At 38.7% G+C, this 13,697-nt stretch overlaps 1 protein-coding gene across 1 annotated transcript; it reads right to left on the reverse strand.

Moving 5' to 3' along the window:
- Window positions 1-3,629: 3,629 nt before the first annotated feature.
- On the reverse strand, window positions 3,630-4,580 carry LOC128533471 (olfactory receptor 2AT4-like). Its single transcript, XM_053507743.1, has one exon. It carries the CDS (start codon window positions 4,575-4,577, stop codon window positions 3,630-3,632), a length of 948 nt encoding a protein of 315 aa, XP_053363718.1. The 5' UTR covers window positions 4,578-4,580.
- Between the last annotated feature and the right edge of the window lie 9,117 nt (window positions 4,581-13,697).

Below are 13,697 nucleotides of genomic sequence, written 5' to 3' on the forward strand. Positions count from 1 at the left end.
TGTGAACACCGAGGTATCGGAAGCTGTCCACTCTCTCCACTGGGTTCTCATTGATGATGGGGGTCTGGTAGTTCCTTTCCTTGTCTTGCTGACGTTCAGGAGGAGATTGTTCCTCTGGCACCAGTTCTCCAGATTTACAATCTCCTCTAGGTAGGCCGACTCATCATTGTTGGTGATCAGGCCCACCACGACAGTGTCGTCAGCAAACTTGATGATGGCTGTGGAGTTGGTAGTGGCCACGCAGTCGTAGGTGTACAAAGAGTACAGCAGGGGGCTCAGAACACAACCCTGGGGGGCTCCAGTGCTGAGAGTAAGAGCTGTGTAGGAGCTGGGGGCATAATTTACACAACGTCAAACAGGTCCTTGGCAAATTGTGGAAGGCAGGCTCATGGCGAAAGTGACACAGTTCCTCGGGTATCAAATGGGACGTGGCCTATTGAACTGCAAGAGAAGAAAGTGAAGGCAGTCCGGTCCTACCCGCAACTAACAAGCAGTTTGTGCCTTTTTGGGAGTTAGCTAATTATTATTGACATTTTGTACCTGGTTTCTCCTCTCTGGCAGCATCCCTCCCGGATCTCCTAAAAAATGTGCTGGACGCATGAAAAAGATACAGCATTCAAACAGCTAAAGACACTTTACCATTTTCCCAGTCCACCAGAACCCTGACATTTCTGGTCCACATGGACGTGTGCGAGACTGGGCTCGGAGAGGTCCTATCTCGGGAGTTTGACAGTGAAGACCATCCAATCTTGTATGCAAGTAGGAAACTCTCATCTACAGAATGTAATTATGCGCTTGCCATTAAGTGGGTAATTGACAAGCTTTAATATTATCTAAAAGGGCAGAATTTCGGGGTTGTGTTGATTAGTGCTGCTGTGATGGCAGGCTGACAACCAGTGAGTTGGAAAAGCTTCTCATTCAGAACACTCACACACGCAGCATAACCTATGCTGCGCTACCTGCAGGAACTATCACAGGGGTGAATGTGGAGAATCCAGGTTCAGGAGATTGACAGAGGTGGGAAGCAGTGAGGGTGCCACCTAAATTGGAGGCAGCATGCTAAAGCACCCAGACTAAGTGATAGAGGGAGCAAAATGTCAAATGTCACTGCGTGCACCTGTGATGGGCGTGCACTCAAATCTATTATCGCTCCTCGCTCACTCCATAGGCTCTCTAGGTAGGCTGCACCCTCTTCTGCAGGTATGCAAAAGGACAGGGCGTTGGGTTAGACGTTCAGCATCCTGGACTACGGCATGAAATGACCGAGTAGCTAACCTCATATTGTAGACCGGTGTTGCCTGAAACACCAGTGGCGTCGGAGCCACCCCCACGGTCCTGGGTGCATGAGCCTCAGAACTTCTTCTTAGTGAAGAAGACAGTGCGCTAGTCCGACCTTATTAAGGTGGCTTGAGAAGGTGGTGAGACAGGTCTGTGGCTCGGCGTAATTCTAAAAAACGCTGCATCATCCACAGCGCCGCCAGTGCTCAGATCTTTTAGCAGATCAGCTTGGTACGCCTGCAAGACCACCATGGTGTGCAGAGAAGCACCAGCCTGACCTGCTGCCTAAAATGCTTTTCCCAACAAGGGAGATGTAAGTCTACATGTCTTGAAAGGAAGTGTTGGCTTTTTCAGGGAAGATGATGTCCCAGGAGAGAGAGATAGCCCACAAGCGTCTCTTCTATCTGAGGCATCATCGTATAACCCCGCGCTCCTGCATCAATGATATTCGGATAGATTAAAGTTGATGGCACAAAAACACGGGATGAATAAGGCTTGCTCCAAGAGCGAGTTAACTCACTGTGGAGGTTACTAAAAAAAGGGGAGAGAGGATCCTTGAGGCTCCGCCCCCCGGCCACCCGACAGAAATCTGTCATATAATTTAGTTCATTTATTACTTCAAGCAGCTCCTCAAACTCTCTGTTATCAATAAAGGAGGGTTCTGAGGGAACTTCTTCCATTTCTGGCACCTCCTCCAGTGGTTTAATACTCTGTTTAATGCTCTCCATGCCCGGCCTGTCAGTTTAAGTGGAAAGCCTTGTCTTTGTAGGTTTGTAGCTCTTGTAAGTTTGCAGCCCTTTCTATTTTTAGAAGATGGATTGAGATGTTCACAGCTTAGGATATAAATATTTTTTAATATCTAACCGTGCTTTAACCCAAACCTTTCGGTTGTGCTCCTTTGGCTTTATGGTGCTGTTTCTTTACTAATGTTCTTCAAGAAACCTCTGAGGGCTTTACAGAACAGCTGTATTTATACTAAAATTAAATTACACACAGGTGGACTCTGTTTACTAATTGGGTGGTTTTTCCGAAAGCATTAGGTTCCACTGTATTCTTGTAATGGGTGTCAGAGTAAATGGGTTGAATGCAAGTGGATGCCACACTTTTCAGAGATTTATTTATTTATTTTTAAATTCATTTATCATTTTCATTCCACTTCACAATTATGTGCCATGTTATGTGTTGGTCTATCACATAAAATACCAATAAAATACATTTAAAATACATTTTTTGTGGTTGTAACATGACAAAATGTGGAAAAGTTAGTATTTATTGTACTGTGCAAAGGTTTTGGGCACATTAAAAAATATGTAAAGTAAAGAACCCTTTAAATAATATCTACGTAAGAGAAACTTATGAAAAACACTAACAATCCATACAATAAACACAGTCAACATCTGGTGTAAAAATTATTTGCTTAAAAAATTATCAACAGATACAGATTTATGTAATACATCTGCTAGGTTTTACTAAGTATGCTGAAAAACATGAGTTCTTCTAGAGTCAAACTTGCCTTTAAACTGGTCTTATATCTAATAGGTTGACTTCTTTACAAGCATGCAAGTATTATTCTGCAATGTTATTTATTCATTCGTTTTTTTATTCAAGTTCAAGGTATTTCATGTTATATTTGGAAATATTAAATGCTCTTGTACATAATAATGCAGACATGATAAACATATATAACCGGTTGTTTAACACTAACTAAAGATAATATGGCGCCTATGACAGTACCTTGCATCTTCTTAAATGCTTGCTGAAGAAATGAGAAACTACTCACAGCATCATTTAGTTACCAGCTGAAACATCTGTATCAATCACCGCTGTAATCATTCAACCAAAGGATCTTAAATGTTAGGTAATTAATATCCAAACAGTGTCTTTACCTATTTAAACACTGTAACGTGTTATTTAACAATTTTAATGTGTCATAGCTCAACATGCTATATAATCAAATAAGCACTAATGCGGGCAGCAGAGACTTAATGGTTAAGGCTCTGGGTACTGATCCTTAACCATTAAGTCTTTGCTGCCCCCATCACGCTTACATTGCACCCTTATTAACAATATGCCATTAATTAAAATCTCATTTAATTAAAATTAATACAACTAAAGCTTAAAAAATTATTGATAATCATAATGTATTTTTATACATAATTATAATTATATAATATTATAATAAATGCTGAATATAGTAATTAATAAATAAAACATACTTCCAGAGTCAAACAAACAACAACAAATAAAAATTGGGAAAAATAAGCAAACAAACACACCGTTATTATTGAATAACTTTAAAAAGAATCAGTTAAAGTTACAATTATTTCTCTTTTTACCCACACTTGTCTTTGTCAAAATTTTTTCATTAAGGTGTCCTTAATTTCTTTTGTTCTAAAGCAGTATATGATTGGATTGAAAAGGGCAGGGAAAAGACTGTATATCATTATCATTGCAATTCGGAGGTTTGTTTCAAAATAAAATCCAATAGTAGATGTAATATACACAAAACTTCTAGGGATATAGTACAGGCAGATGATTAAAAGCTGTGGAGTACATGTTAAAAAGGTTTTGTATCGTCCCTCTTTATTTGATATTTTCATTACTGAAATAATAATGGCCACATAAGAAAATATAATATAAAATAAAGGACCCCACAGTACTGTCATAGCAATCGAAGTGCTGGTGGCTCTTATGGGTGTTATGTCTGCACATGCTAGGTTAGTTATTGAAATATGATCACAGTAGCAGTTATGTACAATATTTGGACCACAGTAAGGCACAGTAAGTGCATGTGCAGTAAGTGCACCAAGAAGGATAAGGTTTCCCAGCCAAAGCACTGAACAAAGAATTACAATCATGGAATTATTAACCAGGACTGGGTATCTCAGTGGGTTGCATATGGCAACAAATCGATCAAGGGCCATTAATGCCATAAGGAATGAAGTGCAAGTCCCAAAATAATGGACAAAGTACACTTGTGTAAAACAACCAGTGAATGAAATGATTTCTGATATCCAGTAATTAGCCATGATTCTCGGCAGAGTTGTAGTTCCAAATCCAAGATCTGATATTGCAAGGTTACAGAAGATGATGTATGTTGGCTTCTGAAGACTTTTTTCACATGCCACAAATACAAGGATAAAAATGTTCCCAAATGCCAACATCAGATAAATGAATAAAAAAAAGGTTCCTACCAATCCATAATATTCAGCAGGAATTCCTGTGAATCCTTGAAGGACAATTTGAGGAATGTTTGTTGTGCTGTTTTTGTTCATAAATGTTTCAGAATCGATAGTCATCTGACAGAAATTATTTGTAATGTTTTTCTAACAGAGATCTTTCTTGGTTTAAAATGAATGCTATATGGAATGAAATCATAAATATACAGCTGACAAAAAGCTAATAATTTTGTTAGTGTAAAACAAATATATTTAGTTCAAGAATATGTAGAAGAATATGTATCACTGCACAGCTTAAAAAGCTGTTTACAGTCTTTGTGATTAAGAGTAGGTTGTTGGGATTTTAAATACTTACTGCTGAGGCTTTAAGCATGCTGGCTGATGTAATTATTTTCATCTGTTCAAATCCTTAGAGAGTCAACTCACTTGGTTTATTAAGAAATCATAAACCAAAAGTGTGTGTGTGTGTGTGCGCGCACAAACATAAACATTCACAAGGGTGAGTCAACAGAAGATTTATTATAACTGTACAGCATTGCAGCATAATGCAATTCGAGTTTTAAAAAATAGCATAGAACTACAACTGTTGAAGTATATATACATTTTCACAGCCCCTTTGTATATACATCAGCAAAAAAAAGTATTTGAACCTTTTGAAATTTTATATTTTTCTGCATTCATTTGTTATAAAACCTGATCTTTATCTAAGTCAAGGGTATTGACAAATACAATATGCCTAAGAACTAACAAAAAAAACCCTGAGGCACCAACTTTTACTTTATTAAAGGTAGCATTTTGATCAAAAGACTGATAAATGCGTACGCAGAAATGCCCAGATTTATCAATAAAAATACCAACATACTCCCCCAGAAATGCAACAAACACAAGTATATAGGCTACTCGCTAAATAAACACTGGCTTTTACAAAGAGACAGCATGCTCTGATGTGAGCTGCTTTATTTGAGTTATAACATAACATTTTTGCAGGGTAGTTTTTTTTGTGCATAAAAATTGCACTTCAATTAATGTTTCAGAAACCTTTATTTTGCTTTATTTTGTTGTTTCTCTCAAAAGAAACCCTGTTTAACGGCGTTGTATTCATGCCACAATCCTGAGCGCACAGTTTTGAACTTTGAGAGCAGACATACACTGTAGCACTCTATTCATGTGCAATGCCTTCTATGCGTGCTCAACAGCTCGATTCTATGCGTGCAGTGTCTCCTCTCACACACTATTTCTGATTGGCTGTTTCTTTTCTATTAGCATGCATAGAGGCTGCATAACGAAAGTGTTGTCAATAAAGTTTTATAAGTAAAGCGACCGAGTTGTCAGATTAAATATTTTAGTCAACGTAGTATAACGATGAGCTATATGAAAAATTTGATAAGTAAATAAAAACACACAATGGACAAACAAAAAATACATTTTAGGTGGAGACGGCTGCTCTGTCTTGTTAATTCATCTTAAAAAACCCTATTTGACAACAGCGAAGCTGGTTTGAAAACTTCACACCTATCGTGAAAGGTGATAAGAACTTACCGTATGAATGAATGCCTGGAATCCCGCTGACATGGTGTTGGATGCTCTGAAAGACTATATTCGACGAAAAAGTAAAACCAACTACAAAGTCAAATTTTATTGCTGTCATTGTTAAATTCTGGTTTGAGATACTTACAGAAAAGGTATGTAATAAATACATAAATAGGTTGTTTAAAGTTCTTTCAGGTGTGGTTAAAATCAGGGTGGACACACTGAAATGTAACTAAAAACTGCATTTATGACTTAAAAAATAATAATATTTTTAAAATAAGATTATATATTTGTTGTATGTTGTGTTTATTTGATTAACTCTAAACCATTTTTTTAAGTTCTTTAATAATCAGCATGGACAAAAATGGCTAAAAACTACAGTCTAATGCCACAAAAAAAAAAAAAAAGATGTGATCACTAAATAAATGTTCACTGAGATTACCATTTTGTCGTATTTATGTGTTTATTAGATTAAATTAAAACATTTGTGTTTTTATTTATTTAATGTTTTGCTGGGGAAATAAATTTTAGGCAGAGTTGTCAGCTCGGTCTTGTTAATTTGTTGTCAAATTTTAAATTCGCCACTAGCAAAACCAGGTTAATAACCTTAGACCCATCATGTATGAAAGGTGAGAAAAGCATTTAAATATAAGAATGGCCCTTGTAATCCACCAAACAAACGCACTATTTGTCATACATAAAAAAAAACTATTAAAATCAAGTCGTTGAGCAGCTATGTACAGTCACTGCCATCTCAAAACTATATCTCATGAGATACCACCTCTACACGCAGATGCTGAGATTCTAGTTTTTTTCTGGTTTCTGCTATTGTTGGGGAGAGACATATAAAGGGTGCACAACGTCTGCATAGAAATCATTGCCCCCATGATGGAAAGAGATCTCTCTATGTAGATGACGCCTTAAAGTCTGAAATACCCTATACACGAAGGTGAGTGCTTTCAATAGTCAATAGTCTTTTTAAACCACTAGGGTTCCTGGCACCAGTAACCATTTAGGCGTGACTACTGCCTCCACGCATGCCACAAAACAGGACTCCCCCCTTTCCGAGAATATGTGGGAAAAGTTAAGGGAATGGCAAACTTTACTGCAGTATCTCAAAGATATCCACGTACCATGAACATTTACCTCTATTCCCCTCTTGACAACCCTGCTTTTTTTAGACTCTTCTGTTAAGACCATTTCTAATTTTGCCTACCTGGTCCTGATGGTAGTATAGAAATGGGTTTTATCCTTGGCAAGGTAAAAATTGCTCCTCAGCCTGAACACGGTCCCCAGATTGGGGCTTTGCGCAGCAGTAATAGCCGTAGAGATTGCAGGAGTCATTACTAAGGTGATTGATCTCAGACTTGACTCAGTCAGTTTCTATACAGAGTAATGTTACAGTGGATTTAGAGGTGCTTGAACAAGTGCGGTTATTGACAATTTTCTTTCTTCCTTTTCTTTTCGCAAACTTGCAGGCACACACACACTGAGGGAATACATGAGTAGGTTTGGAGTGGAGTGGTAATGGGGAAGTCCTTTAATAAGTAGATGATCCAGCTGGTTTGACCTCCGTGAAAAACTGCAGCAGCGGGGTGCCAGGCAGGGTCGTGGAGCTGGATTGACAGAGATAAATCTGAGATCATAAAGGAGGGGCCCAAGATGTGGTGAGGTTTTCTCTCGTGCGCTGATCCCTGGAAGCGGAATCTCAGAACTCTTGGAATCTGCGAGAAATGATGAGAGAAGCAAGCTTAGTCTCAACTGGTTAATCATCACACCTAACAGTCTGGTTTGCTGGCCTCCTTTTATAGTACCGCTTTACCTCGCAGACAGTAAGTGGAAATGGGAGTGCAGGATTATGACGCCCCGCCCCTTTTCCTGTGCCTTGCTTCTAGCCGTGAACTTAAACTCTGTTTGAAGTGTGTGAGGAGCTGCACTGTGACCGTAGTGGATGTACAACACGCTGTGACAGTAGCCCCCTCCCCCCCAACAGCTTCGAGCACTCCCTATTGATTAAAAAAACAGAGCGTGGCTTCTTGGAAGTCCATCAGCATTTCCATGTTGTGCCTTGGCTCTGTGTTGGATGTAGAAGGAGTGGTACTGTAGTTGCAGGAACCAGAGCGTGATGCAGGGAGTTTCGTTCTTTTGCTCCTGCCATCCACTGCAAAACTCTGGGTTGCGGAGGGCAGTGGAGCTGGTGAGGTGTGCTTTTGGGAGCTGGAATGTGCGTTCTGTCTCTTTAGACCATTTTATCTTCTCGGGCTGTCCCTTTCATAGTGGGTCTGGGGATGGGGGCCGAGAGAAAGGAAAAGTTAGGCACGAAGTGGTGGTAATACCCAGCTAACCCCAGAAATGCACACAACTGTTTTTTTTGTTTTGGGTTGTGGATAATTGTGTACTGATTTTACCTTTTTTCTTGTGGCTTGAATAGTCCTCGTTTGGTGCGATGTCCTATATACTGGGTTTCCATTAAGTTATTTGAGTACCTGCTGGAGATACAGTGTAGGGAATATTTGATTTTTAGTGTGTTCCATGATATTCTGTGTGCGTGAGAACAGAGTGTTTTTCTTTCTTTTACAACAACACAAGCTGCACTTTTAATAAAAAAACATTCTATAGTAGTTTATGTTAAAAGGTCGTAAAACAGTTAAACGCTCGTAAATGCAGAGCTACTCCCAAATTTATGTTCTTCTTCACCTTATCTTTTATAAACATTCCAGACCAGATATAAACACTCCTGCAGCCACCTTTTTAGTTCTTTGTGTGTGTGCGTATATATACTTCTGTCTCCAACAATAAACTTTAAACGTCTCACTGAGCACTGACTTCTGTGTGTTTAATTGAGGGGTTCCCTGGCCAGGCAGGACAAGCAGAATACAGGCTGAGCACTGAGTAGACAAAAGGATGTATACCAGAAGTTAAAAAATCCTTACATATAGGATGATGCTGTTTAATATTAATTGCTGTTTAATATTTCGCTCAGGACTTTTGCTGTCACACTAATAGTAATAGTACATTTTTTAAATGCAAGCTAAATTGGGAGAGCTTATTAATCAATAGGTACACTGAAAAAAATGTTTTTTTGGCCCTGTAATTATTATTTCAATTATCTATATAAATTTTACAAAAAAATACAAATTCAGTGCTATTACTTTAAAATAGCAGTTTTTCTTGTAGTGCATTACTTGAGGATTGTTCGTAATTATGTGTCCTCAGTTTTGTATGTAAATTGAATCATGCGATCCAAGTAATATTCACTAAACCAATTCATTGGCTTAATTAGTTGATATTTTCAAGTAAAATGTAATGGAGTGACATCAGTGAATATGGCCACCTTCTCTGCATTCGGAGCATGACGTCAAAGCCCCTCCCCACATTTGAGCGGTCTTTCCTCAGACATAACATGGTCCACATTTCGACGATTGGCAGACTTGACGGAAACGGGAAGAAGTGGAACCATAAATGTAAGTTTTAAGCGGAACAAACTTTGTAAGTTCCTGTTGGCTCACCTACTTAAGTCAGTTTCTCCGCACTGAAAGCAGCTGCGCTAGCAAATAGTGTACTTTCCTGCTAGACTTGCTGAGTAACTTTCCTGGCAGGAGGTATGTCCAGAATTTCCCACAGCACTCTACAGCTTAGATGGCCACCTAAAAAACACACGCCTTCTGCCTTAACTAACGTCTTTGTGAATAAAACGACCACGGTCCAGTTTAAAATAATTGCTGCACCGCTGCCATGAGGTGTATTTTGAAAAAAAAAAAAAAAAAAAAACGATGTACGTACTCGATTTCACTCAAGTCTTCATATTGACCTGTTTTAAATTTGACACCAAGCTGACATATGTAAAAAAAAAACTAATAATATCAGTGTGCATCCTTGAGTTAGTAGAAATTAGTTGAAAAGCATATAGATAACTTTTTTTTTTTTACAGAACATAGGACCTTCTGACTGCTAATTTGAACTCCACAAGGTAAGATCAAATTAGTAACGATTAGGTTTAACTTGTCACATAATTTCTTTGTGTGGCAGTTTGGTTTAATTTTGAGATGGTTAATTTGTCTGTTTAAGGTGCCACAACATGAGATGGATGTGTAAGATATGTAGCTTTGAGTCAGAGAAGAGGTTGGGATTGTTAAAACACTACAGACTAAAGCATGGAAAGGTGGTCGCAGCCAGTCAGTCCCTTGTCTTCAAACTGATTGCCCTTGCTCGTTTAAAACATTTAATGCCCTTAAGACCCATTTGTCTCGACACCATGTGAAGATGGTCACACAAAGTGGACCTCTTTCATTTACTTGTCTACTTTGCTGCTCTGTTTTTTTTTTAATTCAGAGAAGCAGTATTTTGAGCATCTTAACAACCACTTAAGGAAGTTTGAAGTAGTTGCATGTGTCTTCAAAAACTGCAACTTCAGTACAAATATTTATTCCACCTATGCTACACATAGACACAGAAAACACCAGTCACACACCCTTGAGGATTTTAAAACTGAAGTATTAAAAAGCAAACCTAATGAACCCATGTTTGCTCAGGATGAGACCTGTGTGGAAGAGAGCTTAGAGCTTTGGGATGGGGAACCACAGGAGTTGTCTCAAGATATAAAAGAGAAATTTGGCCATCTATTTTTAAAGTTAGAAAGCATGTCCCAAACAAATGCATTGATGAAATAGTAGATGAGCTTCAGTTTATATCCACCTCTGCATCTGGTCCACTTTTAAGAGATGTGGTGGTGTCCACCTTGAAAAGCCATAATTGTGATCTGGATCCAGCCATTATCTCAGATTTAGTGAAAAATCTTTGTGAGACACACCCTATAAGTACTGCCTTGGGGACAGGTGGCCCTTTCACAACTTATTACAAGAGAAGAGAATTTATGAAGAAGCATTTTTCAGTTGTTAAACCAGAAGAATGTTTTTTTTATCACATACTTGATAAAAAAAAGGGCAAAACCTTCCAGTATGTCCCAATATTGCCCTCCTTGGTGCAGGTCCTAAGTAAGTCTTTTCAAGAAAACACATTTGAAGGTGAAAAAAAAACTGAAAATGACTTTAAGTACCAGACATTTCGTGATGGATCTCACTATTAAAACAACAAGTTTTTCTCTGTAGAGGAGAACAGAGTGAGTCTCATCCTGTACGTTGATGACTTTGAGGTATGTAATCCTCTTGGGACATCTCGAAAAAAACACAAAGTCACAGCTGTCTATTGGGTGTTGGGAAACTTTTCAGTGCAGTTACATTCCACATTGACATCAATTCCAAATTGACAGCAATTCTGTGTAAGGCTGAAGACACCAAGCAGTTTGGATTCCAGCGAGTTTTAGAGCCACTGTTAACAGATATCCAAAGCTTGGAGAAAGATGGTCTTTTTGTTCCAGCGTTAGGGAAAGCCATTAAAGGGACTGTGGTCAGTGTGGTGGCAGATAATTTGGGGGCGCACTCTGTGGCAGGATTTGTCAAAAGTTTTGTAGGGTCATACATCTGCCGGTTTTGTGTTGGGGAGCGATCCAAGTTTCAGTCCAATGAAATGAGATCTGGGTCTTTTTATCAAAGAACCAAAGATCAACATACACTGCATGTACAGACAGCTGTGTCTAGTCTATGGTGTAAAAAAACAATGTGCACTGTCAGAAAAACTTGAGCATTTTCATGTTACATCTGGTTACCCTCTAGATGTTTTACATGATCTGCTGGAGGGCATTGTTCCAGTGGAACTGGCTTTGGCATTTGATAACTTAAACAAGAAAAAATATTTTTCTCTCATGGAACTGAATGATGCCATTTCCAATTTCCCATACAAGTGGAGTGATAAAACAAATCGCTCTCATCTCATGCCTGCTAACTTTTCGACTCGAAAATCAGTAGGGGGCAACACACATGAAAATTGGCCTTTTGCCTCTGATTATGGGTTTAAAAGTACCCCAACAAGAGCCTGTATGGCAGATGCTGATTACACTGAAAGACATTGTGGACCTTGTCATGTCTCGAGCCCATACTAAAGAAAGCATTTTGCTATCTTGACAGCATCATTTCAGAACACAGAAGCAGATTCCTTGATGTTTTCCCTTAACATAAGCTCATTCCCAAGCACCATTTCCTTGAGCACTATCCTCAGCTCATTCGGGAATTTGGCCCCCTAGCTGCCCTCTGGAAAATGAGATTCGAGGCCAAACACAGCTTTTTCAAGAAGGTGGTCAGACACACTGGTTGTTTCAGGAATATTTTGCTGTCCCTTGCAAATGAGCACCAGCTTATCATCAATCACATTCTGTCGAACGATCACTTGCAGTCACAAAAACAACAGAGGTCTCTTTAGATGTGCTTAAGGGTGATCTAAAAGACCTGGTGAAATGCAGATTCCCTGCTGTTACAGCTGTGCATGTTGCCAATAATGTGTGCAGTTTAGGCACCAACTATGCAGTGGGAATGTTGTTGTGTTGTGGTTCCACTGCAGGACTGCCTGACTTTTCTGAAGTGTTACAGATAATGGTGATTTGTAACAAACTGACTTTTTTCGTGAGACAACAAAATACATGGTACAATGAACACCTGAGGAGTTATGAGCTGGAGAACACAGCGAGTGTGCAGTTACTTGAGCAAAGAGAGCTTAAAGATTTTTCTCCTTTGGCTTCATACACCCTTGCAGGAAGACGCCTGACAACTTTAAAGCACCACATTTGCCTATCCTTTTGAAATGTGAGGAGAGAAGCTTGTGAATAAATGTCTGTGTATTTCTCTTCTCTATTGTTGCAGCTTCTTCCTGTTGATATGGCACTCTCAGCGAAACTGCGGATAATTTTTGGGGAGGATGATGTCCACAAACTACTTTTACCTCCAGACATCCCAAGCACACTTCAGGACCATTCACTGTCATGTACCAGGACATGGATTTCGACGGTCAGTTCTTCACTTTGACCTCGATTGAGGAAGTACAAGATAAAGCTAACCTCAAAGTAGTAAAAACTGAACCAGTAATCTTGAGTCTCACTACTGTGGACATGTCAGAAGTCGAATCTCCAGTTCCACTATCTACAGAAGCAAGCTCCTCCTCATCTGACACTCCTTCACACCCACTACACTATATGATAAGCAGCCACAGGAGCTCATTTAGCAACAGGCTAAAACTTCCACGCTGCACTACTGAGAGACACAGGAAATCATTCCTGCCGGTCGCAATAAAACTATTTAACTCGCATATCTGATCACACCAAACCATAAACCACACACATATGCACAATTCACCTTAATAACCATGTATACTGTGTATACGTCTGTTGATAATAACAATGTCAATATAATTTAATGCCCATATAATTGGTGCTACAGGTTTTACTTTTATTGGCTATTGCTGCTATAGGTTTTACTTTTATTGATTATTTGACTATTTTTTTAATTATTTTTATTTTTATGTTTATATTATTCTATTTTTATTTGTATATATTTTTATTTTAATTACTTTATTGTGTTATTTTTATTTAAATCTTCTCTACCATTTTTACATGTCTTCTTAAATATTTATTTTCATTAGGAGTTTGTTCTGTAATGAAAGAGAATTTTCCCACGGGGATCAATAAAGTAATTCTGATTCTGATTCTGATCTGGATGCGACACAATCCTGTTCTCCTCCCCAGATGAGAGTGGACCATCCTACAGGTCTAAGCCATGGCCATTTATATTTGAAATACCAGACTTCTCTTATGATATAGACCTT

The sequence above is a fragment of the Clarias gariepinus genome, chromosome 11 (assembly GCF_024256425.1).
Source record: "Clarias gariepinus isolate MV-2021 ecotype Netherlands chromosome 11, CGAR_prim_01v2, whole genome shotgun sequence".
NCBI lineage: Eukaryota > Metazoa > Chordata > Actinopteri > Siluriformes > Clariidae > Clarias > Clarias gariepinus.

Bases quoted from the DNA above. Each gene is read 5' to 3' on its own strand.
- LOC128533471 (XM_053507743.1), bottom strand. From the start codon at position 4,577: ATGACTATCGATTCTGAAACATTTATGAACAAAAACAGCACAACAAAC.